Below are 19965 nucleotides of genomic sequence, written 5' to 3'. Positions count from 1 at the left end.
TGAATGTCACTAGAATTGTGTGCTATATGTTGTTGCCTCACCTGTGTGACAGAGGAGGATGCTAGGTGAGATCATCATCAGTAACCATTGCTGGATTATTGGGATTGTGAACACAAAAACTTGCCACATGCACATCTACTTACTCGTGCAGCTACATGTGTCCTAAGCACACTGAGTTTGGTCTTTATTCTAAAGAAAGGAACAGTAATTGATCAAGTTGTTAAAGACCAGCAGCCACAAAGTCCAGATTCAGTGTCCCTTGGTAACAGGCTGTGTGTGACGCATCGTGAGTTCATTTCTAATCCTAAACATCTACAAACAGTCCTTTACTGGCAGGTGATGACTGGAAGATTCATTTTAACTGTTTAGGTTTAGAAAATGTTAAATGTTACCCGTTATCAGGGACCATCATCATCCACAGGCAATGTCAGAAGGCACAAATGACTTTAAATTTCTCTCAGTTTTAAATCTGTTGACTGTTTCACTTCATTTCCATAACAATTCAGTTTCCATTTAGACCTCTTGGACTCTAATCTGTCACTGTGTTTTGAATAGCATGTCGTGAATGAAATTATACTTTAAGAAAAGCTCAAAGCCTCACGAGTCAAACGGCGCAAAGCATTTTGGCATACCACAGAAGCAATGACGTTTTAAAAAGAGTGCATACGCACTGAAGATCTTACATTTTTGTGCCATCTACAGCACTGGGACACATTTCTGTTTGTTGCTTTTACCGTAGAATGCAACACGTGTGAGTTTCATGTGTCTTAATGGAGTGGATGTAAAAATGTTCAAGAATTACAAATTTAATCAGCTGCTTTTGAAGTTCACAGCACTGAGAATTTCCAAAGGTACGCCTATTCGTTAACTGGTGACTTTACATTGGCTGTAGGTGTGATTGATTGTTACGTCAACTTTATTTGCCAGCCCTGCGATTGACTGACAACAGAAGCTGTGTCATCTTACTGCGCCATCTGCTGGATAAGGTTGACTGACTTTCTATGGAGGAGAAGTTTGTGTGGTTGAATTTTTTATGTGTCCACTAGGCTCCACTCAGATCTCAGATGATGAGTGTGAGGTCTGTACATACGGCCATGTGCTTGCATGTATTTTGTGACTGCACAGACTTGTCTGAGGAGAATTTATATTACAATGTACCAACTAGAGCAGCACAGTGGCATGGTGGTTAGTCCACCAACAGCATGGGGCCTTTCCAGGTACTCTGACTTCCTCCCACAGCCTAAATACAGGCTTAGGTTAACTGGTGATTCTTAATTGTCCATAGGTGTGAATAGTTGTCTGTCTCTCCCTCTTAGCCCTGTGACAGAGTGGCGACCCGTCCAAGGTGGACTCTGCATCTCGTCCTATAGTAGCTGGGATAAGCTCTTGCCCCCTTGTGACTGTGAATGGGATAAGTGGAAGAAAATTGATGATGCATCAACGACAGACGCGCTCCAGGTGGCAGATCTCAAATGGAGTTCAAAGGAGTACAGCGGAAATGACTACTAGGCCATCGGCTTGCTTGTTGTCTGTGTCTGCATCAGAGTATTATTAAAGTTTCACAAAGGAGATTTAAAGCAGTGACTTCTCACTTTCACGTCCATTTCTGTTTGACAAAGTGACTAATCGCCTAAACAATCAAGACACTTGTAGGACAACACAGGCCTATAAAGCTGACACTGCACTCAGAAAAATAAAGGTGCCAACTGGAACCAAAAGTGGTTCTTTAGACTGATGCCATAGAAGAACCTTTTTTGGTGCCACAAAGAACCTTTCAAACAATTTCAGTGGTTCATTGAAGAACCTTTAAAGGTGCCCCAAAGAACCATCAAGAAATAGTTCTTTGGGGCACCTTTAAAGGTTCTTCAAAGAACCATTTTTAAAAACGTCCTTTAAATGGTTCTTTAAAAAACCATTTTAAAGATTTAAAGATTCTAACTTTGGCCCCCACCCCTGCCACCAGTATATTTTTAAGCAAGTATTTCTAACTTTTATTTCAATATTCAGTTTCCTACCATCTGCTCTTAAAGGGTAATTGCCAGGTAACCTGCCCTCCCCCTTCGCACACACATGCACACAAACAAAACACACAGTATAATTCACACTCTAATTATAGTGAATAAATATTTATGCCATTTTACACCATCAAACTTAGATAGCTGATGAAGAACCTTTTGTTCTTTAAAGAACCATTTATAATAGCTGAAGAACCATCTACAAAATAAAAAGGTTATTTGATGAATGATGGTTCTTTAAAGAACCATGAAGACATCTGAAGAACCATAATTTTTCTGAGCGTGGGGGCAGAATGGCAATGTTTCTAGGCAATGATGGTGCATACAAGAGGCAGGGTGACTGGGAGTCACTCCTCCTCTGCATAAAAAGGAGCTGGCTTCCTGATCTTTCCATGTGATCACCTGGAAAGATCCTGGACTGGTTGGAGAGATCATATCCTTCAACTGGCTAGGGATGCTGCTGCAACTTTGACCCAGATAAGTAGTAGAAAGTGGATGCAAGGATGGATGGATTACAGTATTTACACATTAACAACATTAACAAATCACAGGAAGTTCTAGTGGGTTCCAAACATGTGCTACAGCTCTCTACAGCCCTCTTTAGCTCCATCTACACTGCAGACAGGACAGGTCTTCCCTGCGTCGTTCAGTGGGGATCAGAGGCATTCAATCAACGTACAAACAAAAAGGAGGCACACTTCTTCCTTATTAGCATGAACCTAGAGATCCATAGAATTCTAAGTCCTACATATTAACATACAGCATCACACACAGGTGTGCAGCACAGTGACTGAGAGGCTTAGTCATTATGTGTGTGTGTGTGTGTGTGTGTGTGTGTGTGTGTGTGTGTGTGTGTGTGTGTGTGTGTGTGTGTGTGTGTCCACCTGCTTGTGTGTGTAAATCATGTGTCTCCACAGTTTCCAGCCAGGCTGAATTGGCTGAATAATAAGAGCCTGCATAGAAAATAATGGCTATTAATTTTAAAAATACAGACGGGGGTCTCCGTGTGGCGGGTTTGGGAGACGAAGCCAACCAACGTGTGTGTGTTTTGTCTCTTGTGACTCATGATAGCTACCTCCCTGTCTCGCTAACCATCGCAATCAAAGTGACGCAAATCTGTGCGTCAGTAATTAGCATAAAATTGGATCTTTGTTCTCGTTAGCAAACGCGGATGAACGCATCCGGCTCTTCAATTAAACTCCGGCTGAGGTTCACGCACATACACATGGATGGAATCGGGATGTGGCTCCATCGCTTTGTCAGGATGAGAGAATATGACCTTTAGGCTACTCGATTGTTAGGTTTTGCCATCATGGCAGACCCAAGTGCATTAGGCATACACACATACACCTCTCCTTTTCCACTCAATTCCATTACTCCACCCTCTCACTTATCCCCCATTTTTTTTGTGCGTAATGAAGGAGATATGATAGACGACGGAGAGGGCGGAAAGCTTGGAGGGAGGGACGAGCCGGAGAGAAGAGTAGGGGCGAGTTTAAAGAAGCAAGTTAAACGAGGGAATAAAGGATGAAACCAGGCGAGACGTGGAAAGAGAGAAGGAGGAAGAGGGATGAGTGAGAGGAGGGAGGGCGAGGATGAATTGTGGCTCATGTCACTGTAAATTACTTTCAGGGTGTAATCACTGCAGACAGCCAGGTCTCACTGTAGAGCACACAGGAACACACACTCTTGTACTGAGTGTGTGTGTGTGTATTGATTTACTAACTGTATTTGTGTGATTGCATTTGTCTTTGATTGCCTAAATTAGCCGAGACACAGCGGCCTTTTAATAAACTGCCTCTCAAATGCTTATTGGGGTAAGAAGTCTGCAAAATGGCAGGAAGTCCTTTCTCAGGAAAAATAATTTCAAGTATTTACAAGTGTCGAGTGGTGTTTCCTTCGTGGTGACGCAGCTGTGAAATTTAAATTGTGTTCATAGATTGTTTTGCTTTGTTTTGGAGTTTTTTTTAACTTGCTGTTTAAATCTGGAGTATGATTCGGCCTCCACAACATCTTTTCTGTTTTGTCAGATCCCGTTGGAACAGCAGCACAATGTTTTTCCTGTCCTGTCTGTGGCTCTGAGTCCTGAACCCGGTGTTTACTACTCAAGGAACAAATCTGTGATCTGATCTCTGCTCTCAAAAAGCTGACTGACAATTTTCTTTTTTTTGGTTCTTCCTTTCCTTTATGCTTTGTGCTTTACTTCCTGTAATTTTTTTCTTTGATTCTTTTCTTTCCTTCCTTCCTTTATTTTACCTTTCCTTTCTCAGTTTTTCATTACTGTAACTCTTTTCTTTCCTTCCTTCTTTACCTTTCTTTATCTCTTCCTTCTCTCAGTCTTCCTTCCTTGTGTGCTCCTTTCATCCTTTCCTCCTTCCTTCCTTCCTTCTTTACTCCCAGCATTTCATCTTTACTCTCTTCATTTCCTTCATTGACTTCTTCCTTCTTTGTTTTTTCCTTTTCGTCCTTTCTTCAGTTCTTCCATCCTTTAAAACCAGGTTTGTAAGAAAGCTCCACTATATTAACAATTACAATATAATAAGCAGCTGAATTCTCTTTAGTAAATCAGAATTCAATAATGGATGGTGTCTGGTCAAATGCAGGATAGATAGGTAATAGATAGGTGTTTTAAGGCTAAATTTCCTGCAGGGGGCAGCACTGAGCTATGTAAAAACATGACAGGTTGCAGCAGTCAGAGCATGCATTTGGATGCCTGCTCAACACTACTCCTTGCACACGAATGAGATCCACATTACCAGTCGACATCTGCTTTAAAGAGGAGTCTTGACAATCCTCTTCACGAGAATTTCATTACATCCTCATCAATGTCTTCAAGAAATATGTTTACACCCTTTCCTCCATATTTCACTGAGAAATGTCCCAGACTTCCTGCACGGATGAAAGTTAATGGGCACTCAGGAGGAAAATGTACTTTCGAGTTAATAGAATGTCGATGAAATTAAAAGTTATGAGGCAAACGTGGCCTCGATAATCAGCAGAATCCAATTTTTCATTTCATTCTATTCAGGGTTGTACTTTGAGTTGTCACAGTGATGCATGAATGTGACTGTCCCACGCAGGCTGCTCTAGGTGATTTGTGGCGCTTATAACCAGCCAGGTTTTTGAAGCGGAAAAGATGGCGGATGACCCGTCTATAAAATAAAATGTGCAGCATGGACTTAAACACAAGCAAAGGACTTAAACACAAGCAAATACTGGACACAACTTGGGCTAAAAGATAAATAACAAATGTGGATTAAATCACAAGTAAATATTGGATTAAATAGCTTAACTTAGTAAATATTGTATTGTATATTGTACTTAAATGTGTGAATATATTTTATTCATTAGTAACTGATGATTAGTAAACACTAAGGCTCATTATCATAGGTCATTATATGAATAATGTATATCCAGATGTGTAAAACAAGGTTTTACATGTGTTCTCTAAATCTAACTAACCACAGTTACCTAATTTCTGCTCATTGTGCTTCAACATAGAGCTGCGATAGCAGAAAACAACCTCCTACTTTAGTTAATTGCTCATTTGGCCACCAGGTTGAATGGGCTGCTTTGCATGAGCATAGCCATGAAAAGTCCCAGTGGTAGAACTTCACACGGCTGCCGGTGTGACTCAGATTGGGATCGCTATTTTAGTGTTGCTCATTCTGTCACCAGGTTTTCTTAATTGACGTTCATCAAGCTGATTGGGATGTTTAGCTAAACTAATGAGTCACAGAGGACAGAGAAGAGCAAAGCATGTGGTACCTAACATATTTCAGTACCTTGGACAGCACGACCAAGACGTAAAACACTCAGGCCTCATTACCTGCCTTTACTTTTCAGCAGGTAGTTTTGTGTTTTCACACTCTGGGGTTCTATTACCTTAATAGCACAGAGACTTAGAGGTCACTTTCCTGACCTTTATTGTTTGGTCATAACAACAAAGGTCGGTGTGGATAATGTTGCGGCTCAGGAAGCCTGCTGCTATTGGATAACGATACCCAGGCGGACGGCAAATCCTCCATCTGGGTCTCAGAGTACTCGCTAAATCTGATTTACTGCACACCTTTTATTAACAGGGAGGAAACACAAGGATTACACACACACACACACACACACACACACACACACACACACACACACACACACACACACATCTAGTTTTAGCCAAGCGTTTGGTTGGTGGTGACAATGTTATTTAGGACTCCCATAAATGAGTCTGCTGAGGACCAGGCTAATGCTAACAGCCGCTCATAAGCCTGTCATTCACAAATATAAACACACGCACACAAACAAGCGAGCCAATATTTGGTGTGCAGCACTGCGGAAGCTCTTCAGCTAACAACCACATTACACTTCCTCACAAGTGTGCGAAGGACACACTGATGTATTTTTGTTACGCATGCGTGAAATCTCTGCAAGCACTTGAGCGATAAAATGTTAAATATGAGGAATGGATAACTTGTGTTTTAACCGTCCATCTGTGAATGTGTGTGCGACAGAGAGTGTGTGTCCGGTGATAACAGCTTGTCTAAACCTGCATCCTCCCTGCTGACACTCCAACACACACACACACACACACACACACACACACACACACACACACACACACACACACACACACACACACACACACACACAGAGGGGAATTAATTAGTAAAAAGGCATCAGAGGAAAATAACTTCACCCAACACCTCGCTAATGCACGCGGGCGTGTGTGAGTATGAGTGTGTCAGTAGGTGTATTGTGAAAGTTCCTCTCTATTTTGTGCAAGTGTGTGAATGCAGAGTTGTGTTTTTTTTGGTGCTGGACTGTTTTGTCTTTGTAAGGATGTGTGTGTCATTTCTCTCTCTTTCCTCGGTGAAAGTTATCACTCTGGTGTTTTCTCTGCATCAGCTAGAAATGAGGGAGGGCGTTTCCCACCACCCACTGCCCTGTTTGTTTTAGTCTGTCTTGTTCTTCTTCTTGATGGTAATTGTCTAACACTGAAATGCTACAAGGCTCCCCTGATTCTAAACCTTATCTTAGATGTGACTGATGATTCCACAGAGAAGCAGAGAGGCTTCCCCTTATTTGGTGTGAGGGAGACTCTAAGTGGGTTTTCATTTTATTGCTCTTTAGGTCATTCTTCCAAACAGTTGTGTGTTCAGACTCATGTTGTGTTGAAAGTAGGCACGCTCTGATCAGATATTTGGATATCAGACCGATTCTGACTCACTTTATTTCTTAGGGTAAAAGAATCTATTCAAACCTATGGTCTATGTGAAGAAGTAAACCCTGTTAAATCATAAAGTAGTTGTTATTAACCACATTTTTTGGAAAGCTGAAACCTGCTGAATCACGAAACCCCTGAAATAGAACCTGTCTGACAAAGTGAAGCAGGCTGGCAGATCTCAAAAAGCAATACGTCGAGCCACCATCTAAAGAGAAGTAAAGCCACTGATATCTATCAGTCTGGAAAGGGTTAAAATCAATTTCTAAGGCTTTGGGATTTCAGCGAACCACACTGAGAGCTTTTATTCACAAATAGAGAAAAACGGGATCAGTGGCGAACCTTCCCAGGGGTGGCTGACCTACCAAAATTACTCCAAGAACAGATCGACGACTCATCCAGGAGGTCAAAAAAGAACTCAGAACAACGACTAAAGAACTGTGGACCAATAGGGCCTGAAGTTCTGGCCTAGTCAAAGTCTTTACTTGGATCCAGTTGAAATGCTTCGGCACGACCTTAAACAGGTTTAAACCCTGCAATAACTGTGAAATAAAACAATTCTGCAAAGAAGAGTGGGCCAAATATCCTCCACAGTGATCTAAAAGAGTCATTGCCAGTTATCACAAATGCTTGATGGCAGTTCTCGTTTCCAAGGGTGTAACGGTCAGTTATCAGTTATCAGGGACAGTTACATTTTCACAGGTAGGTTTGTATAACTTTTTCCCTTAATAGATAAACTGCATGCTGTATTTAGTCAGGTTATCTGTGACTAATATTAGAGTTTGTTTCATGATCTGAAACATTTAAGTTTATGGAAAAATCCAAAAGACTGAGAAATCAGGAAGGAGACAAGCACTTTTTCACAGCTCCGAGAGCTAGAGCCAGCCGAAATTAGTTTTAGGAAGATGGAGATTATCACAAAGAGTGTAAAATAAGTTGAGTAGGGCAGGTCTGTGATCGTTATTTGCATTTCATGGGAATTAAAGCTCAAACACAGAGCTGGCTTGACGTTGCACTGCATTTATTTCCAGAACAATCTTTTTTCTTTTCCTAAGAGCACTGAGGAGATTGGCTTTTTTTTTTCTAAATCTGCCCAGTGATGCCCAGAGGCTTGTGTCTCTCCTCTATCCAATCCCTCCATCTTCCCTCCTTTTCATGTCACCGTGGTTACATAAGGGAGGAAGGGAAATAGTGACATCTCCACTGAGGATGACTGCGGGTGTGCTCTGTGTACATGTGTGTATTTGGCTGCTGTTCAACTTTTAATCAAGAATTAATTGTTAACCTGAGAGGAAACAAGTCTCCCCGAGGACTGGTGCGCCTCTCGTATCCGCCAGAGCAGACTCTGTCATCAGCTGCAGGTCTGAAAGTCTTTTGAGGTCAGATGCCATGACTGTGAAAACAAAGCCAAATCACAGTTATTTCTGTTTGCAAAACAGGGATGATTACCCAGACTTTGTCCTCCGTCACTCAATACAAAAAAAAGTTTAAGATGACCATCTATTTTACATATTATTTTATATGTTACTGGTATATTAAAAAAAAGAATTCTCATTTAGGATCCAAACACTTTTTAAAACATATCTCTGTATATTTTTTTAAACCTCTGAAAGTATTCCCAAATGCTCCTCCTTTAAATGACGCTACCAGCAGTGCAGGTTAGAGGCTCCGATTACCCCTGAGAAACTTATAAAAATATAAACACTCATAAAATATCCCTGTAGCACACTTCCCTTAGTAAAAATACAAACTTATTCTGACAGTGAGACCATATTTTGCTAATTTCTCACATACAAAGGAGGCATCTATAATATTTGCCAGGTAAATAAGAGATAAGCAGTCCAGACAAGAAAAATAATGTCAAGAAAAATTAGTTTCTATAATACAATAGGTTAACTCCAGCTAGCTATTTCATAAGTTTTGTAAAGTCTTTTGAGACTATGATTCAGCTTTTCTTATATTTCTAGTGTTTTTCTACATCTATAAGCATTTAAATGTGGGTGGATTCTAATTGTAATAGTAGTTAGCTCTGCCTGCACAGACAATGTGTGATTTAGTCATTGTAGGCTGGTATGGTGGATGATTTTTAAGCTTCTTCAGGTAATTCTTATTTGCAGGCAGTTGTTTTCAGCATTTTTTCATCTAATGAAGCATTTGTCATTTGTCGTGTCACCTGTTTCTCTTGCAATTAAAACCACTGCTGCAGCGCATTCATGGATAAAGCCTCCTCAGTGCTGTGCATGGATTATTTAGTGAGGCACAAATACCCAACAATGACAGTAGAAATTTAAAGTTTTACACTTTTACTACCTTTTAAGTTTACTCCTGTCATCTTGGATTTTTAACTCAACTCCGAGTTGAGGGGGCATTTCAGATGAAAATTCATACTTTTTAATTTGAATTGCGCAATATGACAGGAGCAGGCTCATTTCAACTCTGCCTGCTAAATCTAGCTTTAAGTGCTAGCTAAAACCAGTTTTAGCTAGCACTCACACTCACAGGTTTTAGCCATAGACTGTTTAGAACATGGACATGATTCCAGATCTAAATAACCAGGTGAAAATAACTGAAGTTATGGGCTCAGTATGCACTGAAACTAGAGATTAAGTTAATCTAGTAAACAAAAGGAGGATCATCTTGTGTGCGACATTCGCTAACAAACGGTTAATGTCATCACAGATGAGAGGAAAATACAATGTATGGTTATGGTAACAGAGGAGGCAAAAGTAGCTTAGTTAGTGATGACTTTTAGTGTTTGCAAAAGCACAGATCCTCTATGTCTATGTGATCTGCCACTGGGTCCACTGAATAGAGAGAACACAGAGAGACGTGTGGATGTGCACTGACTCGCTTTTTTGTTAAGAGTAAGTAAAGTTGCAGTAAATCTGTCAAATTTGCCAGCAGTGTAGCCAAGTTAGCTCATTTGCTGGTTTCCATTAACACCACTCAGATCTCCATTCATTTATCATTTTTATGAAAGAGCTTAAAAGCATTTTATTAATCTGATGTCAGTAATATATGAATTAAAATCCATAGATTATTAAAAAAGCATTAAGGTAACACTACTTTCTTTATTAGTCTGTCTTCTAAGAGCCAAACAAGCAACCTTGCATGATTTTTGTTTCAGGTGTAGAAGCTCATACCATCGTCATGTTTCCTAGCATCAGCACACCTCAAAAGCTGCATTTCTTCAGAACTTGCTCCCTGATTGGCACATCACGACCATGTTGCTTTGATTTTTTTCTTTTTTCTTGGAAGTGACAGGTCTCCGTTTTTTATGGTCTTGAAACAGGTGACAGGTTGTACTCTTCTAATGTGGCGTACCTGTCACAGCAGACAGACGACCTCTGTAATGGTAGAGTATTACCGACCGGAATCTGGCCTTTTTATAAACTCAGCTGCTCCGTGTTCCTTTTTGCAGTCAGTTTTTTGCAACATTCAGTGTGGTTTCTATAATTTTTAATGGCTCTTCAGCAAATTTTGTTGCAGTGGCAGTGGTCTGGTTTGGTTACTAGCTTAACTCCTGCGAGGCTTCAAGCCTGTGAAAAACCTTGTTGGATTGATGATGACTCCTTCCTGTGCTGATGTGCAGTGAGAACAGTGTGAATTCGTTTGCACACAGTCACAGTAACAGTAATGTCTCAAAGGTATGACAGTAAGTAAGGTAGTTAAAACGCCCCCCCTCTGTTTCTCTCTTTGGATTTTCTATTTACAGTAATGTGTGCCACATTTTTAGAAACTCCCGAGGCTTCTGTGACTTTGGCACATATTACCTAATCCTCACAAGTGCACACATACGCTCGCAAACACAGGCTCACAGATTTGACTCACACACATCTCCAAAAAGTCAATGTTTGATGTAGCATCTGTGAAGCTAGAGCTGTATGTGTCACTCAGTAGGTATATGATGCATGATTTTGATTGATGACACAGACTTAAAGGATGTAGTGAGAAAAACGCCCAAATCCAGGACACAGAACCTCGGGACGGTGAGGAGCTTTATTGACTAATAGGCTTGAACACAAGGCACTGAGGGAGAGCTGGCAGAGTAAACCTTGTAATTCAAGCCAAGGACAGAACTGACTGAGGCCTAATGAAAGAACAGGGAAAAGGCAGGACACGAGCCTGGAAAACAGGGAGAAACATGGAGCTGAACTACAGCTGACTCAAAAAGAACAAAGGGGAGCATGACTATTTATACACTTTGACTGACTGGGGGATGACAACCAGGAGAGGGAATGAGATACAGGTGAATACAAATAGATCAGGGGAAGTCCAGAGAAGTAAAACTAGCACAGGGAGACTAACCTTGACAGTGAAGCAGGACGTAATAACGAGAAAAATACTTGGAAAGAGAGTCTGTAGGTTCTCACTCATCCCGGTCATGATGGTCTAATGTTTTTGAGTTTAATACAACTTCATCTCCCCCAAAAGTGTCTTGATGGATGCTCAATCATCCAGGTAAGGAAATCCCACAAAGTTGATTTCATTCATCTGGATGTAGTATTTTCTGTGGGAAAATCCAAGTGAGCCTAAGTCTTCTGGTTGTTTTTCCAAGTGACAAAACGTTTCGCCCCACAGAAAACGGCACATCCAGATTAACAGAATCCACTTTCTGGGCTCTCTTTCAAAAGACTTCTTCAATTCTAAAAGCTGATGGAGAGTCTCGGGTATTTGACCTGAAGTGGCTTCATCACTCCTGTTTGTGAGTGACTGCCCCAACCTGTGAGTTGTTAAGGTCAAATGAGTTCAGGTTTGAATGGCGGTTAAATTGTCCGGGAAGGGATCTCAGGGCTATATTTTTTAGGTTTGGCATATGGGAACATGTGCACATTGCAAGATTTGTCCACCATATCTGAAGTGCACTGCACTGAAATGCTCAGAATTCAAAACTAACTCTACAACTGCTTAAAAAATTCAAAAGTTCAGAGAAAATTAAACTCAAATAGAACAATAAAACTAAAGCTCAACATTACTAGACTAATGAGCAGAAACTCACATATGTCAACAGAGGGTTCAAAACTCAAAATGAAGACAAAAACTATTTACACGGTAGTGGAGAACTTCTTGCCTGCTTTTATCAGTGATTTCCTTGTTCTTCTGCAGTTAAATACAGCTCATTGAGCCAGTTTAATACTAATTTTCAAATCACGACAGTCCAGATACTTTAAAAAAAGTATTACTAGCATTTAGAGTATATTTTAAAGCTTTTCTATCGAACTGTGTCACTGATTTTCTTTATCTTTGAGGAAGGTGTGGTGACACCCGAACATGAATAACGGACAGTAAGTGTTTCAACATCTATCTGACAACATTTTTAAAAACAGTTTTGTGCAGACATGAACAGACTGTCAGCTGCTACTGTTTTATGTAGCTGTACAAAACCTGAAGCTCTTTGCTTTTACAAGGCTGGAGGATCTTTTTTTTTTCCACTCCTTGTTTAGGTACTTTCTCTGCTCTGAGCAATCTTAAAAGTGCATCCTTTTCTATTGTAAACAATGAGCAAAGGAACCGAGCACTTTGAAAAGATGTTCTTAGAGAGCACTCATCCCTGCACTGGTTTTCTCTCTGTGACAAGGATAGAGTATCTCTCACTGGATAAAGTTTTCTCATTTTCTTTATGCATATTTCAGCAGCGCTACTTTTTGAAATCAACTTCAAGTTTACATGGCGTTCGACCCCTGTCGACGTCTGCGAGCTTTGTTGTGCAAATTCTGTCTAATGACCAAAACTTCCAAAAGGTATACGGTACCACAAACAACTAGTCTGAATTCTTCGGATAATTTAAAAGTGACGTACACCTGCGACACAACAAACTTCACAAAATGAAGCAGTTTTGTGTGCAGTCAACCTCTGGGAACATTTCGAGTCCACTAAAGATCCTCTTGCACCCTGCAGATATGGTTTTACTTCCTGTCACAGACCCTTGTTACACACATACAGGCTTAGACTTTGGTTACAAAGGCTTTGTGTGCATCTTTTCAAGTGGCAACAACAGCTAAAAATGAATTGTGAACATAGTTCGGATATATTTTGCACAGACGAGTCAAAACATATGCAGTAGTGTAGATAGGTCTGCCTGCTACCTATTCTCCAAACAACTGAGGGGGACAAAGTCAAACTCTTTAATGGGATATTTAGCTCGCAGCAAGACAGATTTAGCCAGTAAACAGAACAACTTCAAGAGCAGGCAATCCACAACGGAGCGCAGAAGACTTTCTCACCGTGTTCACAAGGATCCAAATAAAAATTAAAATACCAAGGGCTCCATGGTGAGAGTGTATGTCTGTTATAGAGCAGGTTATAAATCATGCATGATCGCCTTTCTTCCCCGCTCTGAGACTGATGCTAACTGACGTGCACTTCTGTATCATAAACAGTAGCTCTCTCTGGTGGGAGCTGATTGTGTGAAAGCAGCTTAGGAAGATGAAGCCGGTAGCTGGGAGGGTGAAATTGTGATTCCATACAGCGCGGCGGGTTTTGTGAGGAGAGACGTCTGCTTCAGAGCAAACAAGACACGATAGTGCCGCTGGATTCTCGGCAGAATAGCGTCTGTCTACCGGGAACTGAGCGCACTTTAAATTTTAACCAGTCTTTCTCAAATCAAGACGTAGTTCCTGCACAGTCCCCTCGGAAACGCATCCAAACCCACACATGTTGGTGCTGATATTTATACTTTGAATTCTGGATGTTTAGCTGCTGTTGATTTTCCCGAGCTGAAGCTTGGCAGCGAGTGGGAGTAGCTGCAGCAGGATTTGACATTTCTGTTAGAGGACAGTCTGTCTCCAAGAAACTGCAGATCACCTTGACACTAAAAGTCTTGTGTGAATCACTGTCATTTACTGTCAAAAGAACAAAGTGAACTGAACTGAAGCCTGAGAGACGGAGCTCTGTTTTGGTCTCTCACTCCTTTGGAAGCTTGATGCTTTAGATGCCTTATGTAAAGGCAGTAGGTTCGGTGGTGAATGAAGCTGCATATCAAGCCTGGGTATATTGTTTTATAAGAAATAACTCTCATGTCAATGCACCTAAATAATTAAAATTTATTCTTTGAAGTATTTCTTCCGGATTTCTGGATTTGGATATTGCTTGGAGTCACCTCTGCATGTGGGCCTTTTGATTTCTTACCATTCCAGTTATTAATTCATTTCCTTCTTAGCTCAGACTTTTCTTTGCGTCAGCTTGTTGATCATGAGATAATTTATAGTCAGATGCTTTACGTAACGGGTCAAGTCATCTGCTCTTTTTGAGAATGTTTCAAAGTTTTGATGTTGGGATGACGGTGATGGAAAGCTTTTATTCTTTTACTGAGTCAGTGCTTTCATTTTCTGTGATTTTGTGATTTGGTCTAAAAAGCAGGAAAGAACTGGAGAAAATTGTTGTGGTGTGCCGTGAGATTACCGGAGCCACTCGTAACAACCTTCAGCCTTTGTTGATGAAGGTCCTCTCGATGACGATCATCATTTTGGGCCCTCTGTGACTTGCAGATAGATTCAGACTGAAATTTGTTCGTGCTACAGTTTACTTAATCACATTTTGAATTATTTCCCTTATGATTAATGGTGAAAGTGTAATGTTTTGATCTAGTATTGGGTTTCATGTATGTACTGTATGCATCTTGGACTTGGACTGTAATTTCTCAGCAGTGTACCGAGAAACAAAATATTATCCTAAGAATAATCTAATTTAACCATAAAAATTGCATAATATAATTATAGTACATTTTCTTTGAATATTTGACCATGAAGTTGTAGTTACAAAGATACGGTGAAGGCTAAATGCCTTACTCTACAATAACTGTATTAGGCTTCACCCTCCACTCGACCCTGAAATTCATAGGTGATTAAAAATATTAATGGATGGAGAAAACATTGCTAGGATCATAGCTGATTTCTTAGCTTTCTACAAGCTGACTGTATATCTGGTTCTCTGAAGGAAATGTCTCAGCGTGTAATTTTGAATGTAGTTAGACGAAACGGCAACATAGCTGCAAGTAATTTAACAGGGGGAGTTTGTAACTGTGTTGTGTTTTGTGTTTTTATAGCCTTTGCTGAAATTGCATTGGAGAAAATGGAAAAAAAAAAACGAGCAACAAAGTCTCAGAAGAAATACTGAAAGAAATGCTGTAAATGTCCACTGTGCGATGCGTACTGATAGGCGAGTTCCTTCTGTTTTCGGTGGAGCACATCCTGTACCTGAAAGATACTCGCATTGCTCAAAATGAGAACTCACTGTGATTTGTCCTCAGTAAGGCAGACCAAAACATAGCTAATGTGAGTCTATAAAAGTCTTGACACTTAGCAGCCAGCTTGGTGACAGCAGTTATTGTAAAGCCCGTATCTAAATGAACAGAGAGAGCCAAAACAAACTTCAGTGCTCACAGACACACTAAAAGCATTAGGTCTCCACTCAGATCGGATAAGAAACACTTTAAAAGTTTGCCCACTTTCGTCCAGAATTTGGGCTTATTTCCCCACGTTGTGCCTCTACTAGTTTAACAACACTGTGGCTTCATTACACTTTAATAAAAAGAGGTCACGTGGTCATTGTGGCTCATCCCACAAAGGCAAAGGCCAAGTGAAATTCACATTATGGATACAGAGAACGAAGATGCAACATATGTAGGCTACACATAAATCTTTACTGATCTTTAGCGAGTGGATATGCCTCCTACTGATAGTAATGTGAACCTCTGTTGTCCACATCCATGTGTGACAACATTACTGGCTCAGATATTTCCTTGTTCACCCTCTTAAATGGTTCTTTAGGGGGGAAGCAGCGTGACAACCTACACCTTTAGTGTCCTCTTTTGCCAAGTTAGCTTCCAGAAGCTTGACAAAGTTTAACCAGTTTGTTAAGTAATTGTTACCACAGACTCAGCAACAAGACAAATGCTGGCTGTAATTGCCTTCTCCTGCTGAGTCTGTGACCCCTCGCCTGCATTTCCTTTAAGAGCCTGGCCTTTCACTTGGATATCATCTGCTGTCACATTTCCCGTGTTTGTTACTCGTGTTTTATCAGCCGCTGGATGTGTCAAATTACTTCCTCGATGCTGATTCAAGGCGACGTCTCATTTATGTCGGCACTGAATGGCCATTTGTGATCACTGTGGATGATTTGTTTTGATTGTCTGTTTGTGTTGGGAGGGTTGACGGTGACAGGGACCGACGTTTCCTTCCCACTTTTTTTTGGCTTTTCCCTCCTTTTGCTTTTTATTTCTCCCCCCTCTTTACACGAACACACCTCCCTCTTTTCTACATTTCTGCCTCTAAATGTCATCCCTCCTTCCTTCCTCCTCCCACTCATGTTCTTCTTTTTTTCCTAATGCCACAATCCCTTTTTGCTTCTTTTCTCTCATACCTCCCTGCCCTAATCCTTCTCTTCTGTCTTCTCCGTCCACTGTCTCCTTCCTTTTCCTTCCTAATTAAGCTCTCCTCTCTGTTTCCCCTCTAACTCTCAACCTCTCCTCCATGGTTTCCACTCTAATCCCTCATTTATCTTTCTTTTTTTTTTTTTACCCTATATCCCGCCTTCCTTCCTTTCTTCCTTCCTACCTCGGTCCTTGTTCTCCCTGACAACACATACTGCGTTATGTAATCTACGTCTCTGGGTATTAGTTATGCAAATTCATACATTTTTATTTATGTATATTTTTTCTCTCCTCCCTCCATCCCCTTCTTTTATCCTCCCCTACCTTGCTTCCTTCACTTCCTACACCTCCCTTCTTCTCTGCCCCTTCTTTATCTTTTTATCTTTTCTTTTCCCCATCAATCTCTCTTCCTTGCTATCCTCCCTTTTTTCCCTCCAATTCTCTTTGCTTCTCTTCTCTTCTTTCCCAACCATTCCTCTGTTTTTCCCTTTCCCCTTCCCACTTTACTCTAAATAATCTTGTTTCACTCCCTCTCCCCTCTCTTACCCGCCACTGCTCTTTCCCTCCATCCATCACTTCCTCTCCACATCCCTCCCTCCCATCCTTTTTTCCCCTCCCTCTTCTCCTCCAGCCACCAGCGGACTAGAGGCAGAGAGCGGCAGGCGCGGTGGCAGCAGCAGCAGCCACGGCGATGGAAACCACAGCAGCAGCAGCGGCGGCGGCGGAGGCAGCAGCAGCAGCAGCGGCGGCACGGCCCACTTCAGGTCTCCATGGCAACAGAGCGTGAACGTGTTCGGCTCGTGGAGCAGGCCGGAGTGTGTCGAGGAGCTGCACCAGCAGGCGCAGCTCAACCTCCAGAGCCTACTGCAAGGTAAGGATGCATGGAGAGGAGGAGAAGAGGAGGGATTGGATGGATCGAGGGAATGTGTGCGTGTGTGTGTTGTGTTTTGAGTGGGTGGGAGAGGCATGGAGGAAGAAGCGGAGGTGGGTGGGAGACTGTTTACACGCGCGTGTGTGTATGTGTGGTGTTGGACTGCACTGATATGGGTGTGTGTCGGACACTTTAAACATGCATGTGTGTGTTTGCATGCAGATATGCCGTGCGGAAGGGTGTGCGAGTTAGATTCCCCCTCATATGTGGTGCTTATGTTGTGCTGTAGAGTGTGTGTGTGTGTGTGTGTGTGTGTGTGTGTGTGTGTGTGTGTGTGTGTGTGTGCGCGCGTGCTGGCTTAGAGTAGCACTGCTCATACGTGTTGGATTCACCTTGCAGGGTTGTTCTTAAGAGTAGTATTTTATCATTCAGTGTGTGTGTGTGTGTGTGTGTGTGTGTGTGTGTGTGTTGAAGGAATGTTCACTACTGCAGAAACGGGCATGTTTACATTATAGTTGGCAGTCCATGTTTGTAACTCTGCCATGGTGTTATTTTTTTAAGGTGAATGCTGCCATCTTAATATTAATCTCTTGTTTACTGAAGAAACTGCTCTGGTTGTATACACTGTGCAACCTCTGTGTGTGCGCGTGTGTGTGTGTGTATGCAAATTAGCCCTCAGGGGAACAAGGTTTTCCATTTGTTCTCAGGTACTGTTTCTCTTCTGTCCCCTCCTGCCAGTTGCTTCTCCATCACTCTCTCTTTCTCTCTCTCCCTCTTGTTCTCGCTCTGTGACTCATACTGTCTCGCCCTTTGCCCGGCCCTTCCATTAAAACAATCAAAGTGGGTTGTTAGCTGAATGAATGAGGGGGGGGGGGGGGGGCTGAATGGCAGCGAGACAACCTTGAACACCTGAGAGAAGGAATGAATGAACAAGTGGGATCTTACAGCACATTTCATGTCTTTTCATTGTACTGATTTTTTTTGTTGCATTTGTTCTTAGTTAGTTGTCTAAAAATTTCCAGATTTGCCAACAAATCTATAACTAAAGCAAACAAAGTAACTACATTTGAAATCCATCTCTCGGTACGCTTGCTTTTCCACCCATCTTTGGTCAATTTGCACTTGAGTCGAAGGCAAAGGACTTCTTTTTGGGTTCTTGAAAATGTTTTACTTTGCAGTGGAGAGGCTGCTTCTTCTAAAGCTGATGGGAAATCCTTTTTAACATTTAGTGGGCCTTTCACTAGACATCTCATAATCATCCTTGGAATAATCTCCATCAGGGTTTAAATACTCTTTACTTTTCCAAGGAAACTTTTCGGATGAGAGAAGAAGTCCAACTGCTTTCAGCTCACGCGCTTAAGACCACTGACGACAGAAAGATATACCACTGTTATACATTATAGAGATAAATATTTTGGGCCAGGCCTCTTAATCTTTGAGTTCAGGTGATTTCACTTTCGTTGTCACAGATCTATAAAATCATGGTGTTGTAACAGGATGTGACAGGATGTGAAATGCCTTCTCTCTCTAAGAGATATTACTACATAGAGGAAGGTTTTAGGAACCACAGCAGCTCTGACCACATAAAGGTACAGAGCATGGCTGCTGGGCGCTGAGGTGCATAGTGTGTAAAAGACACCAGCGTTCTGCTGACTCAGTAACTCCAGATCTCCAAACCTTCTCTGGCATTAGCATCAGCACAAAAACTGTACACAGGGAGCTTCGTGGTAATGGACTATCATGGCTCAGCAGCTCTTGCAGTACTTTGGTCGTTACGCTTTATGTCAGTTGTTGCAGATTTAACTTTATGAAGAGTAAGTAGTACATACAATGTGTTCAGAACTATTTTTTATTGTGGATTAATACACATTTGACACTCCAGTGATTGCAGGATACCATGCCATATGTAGTTAAGCTAAATTCCACTGTTACTGATCTCTGTTGGAATAGACTGGAGCCCTGGTACAGGCATTTGGTATATATGTTATAGAAATCAAAAGCTTTGTATAACACACAAGAATAACTCAAACAAAAGCTTCATATTGAAAGAAAATTTACTGTCACAGTGGTGCATTCTGTTAAAAACCGAGGCAAATGTATACTGATGGATTCTGTGTTTTGCACATTCCCTAAACATAAAGTTACTGATCACGGAGAAATTAAAAGAAACAAGTAAGCATAACTCAAGTCAAAGTTTATTTCTATAGCATATTTATAACAGTCTCAGTTGGCCAATGTTCTCTATATTATACAAAATATCCTATGCATAGCAGCCACTAAATCCACATTAAGAATAATCAGATAAAGTAGTACTGTGCTATAAATAAGACTGTGTTTGCATAATAAAACCCAGATTACAGAGAATAAGTAGGTTTTTTAACACTGTTTTAAAATGACAGAGACTGGGCAGCTTACATGAAAATGCCCAAAGATTAGGAGACGCCATTGAAAAAGTCCTGTCGCCTCTGCTTCTGCTTTTGAACCACACGTTGGT

The 19965-nt window shown here is 41.3% G+C and overlaps 1 protein-coding gene across 4 annotated transcripts in view; it reads left to right on the top strand.

Annotated features, from left to right (window-relative positions):
- The window catches only part of nhsl2 (NHS-like 2), a 164136-nt gene that overhangs the window by 85319 nt on the left and 58852 nt on the right, over nucleotides 1–19965 (top strand). For all 4 annotated transcript variants that reach the window (XM_040031910.1, XM_040031980.1, XM_040032069.1 and 1 more), the window contains one exon: nucleotides 17232–17471. In XM_040031910.1, the coding sequence (XP_039887844.1) occupies nucleotides 17232–17471 (240 nt within the window). The remainder of the gene's footprint in view (nucleotides 1–17231; nucleotides 17472–19965) is intronic.

This window comes from Simochromis diagramma, unplaced genomic scaffold (assembly GCF_900408965.1).
Source record: "Simochromis diagramma unplaced genomic scaffold, fSimDia1.1 OVJJ01000382.1, whole genome shotgun sequence".
NCBI classification, from domain to species: domain Eukaryota; kingdom Metazoa; phylum Chordata; class Actinopteri; order Cichliformes; family Cichlidae; genus Simochromis; species Simochromis diagramma.
This window is presented reverse-complemented; position numbering and strand designations above follow the sequence as displayed.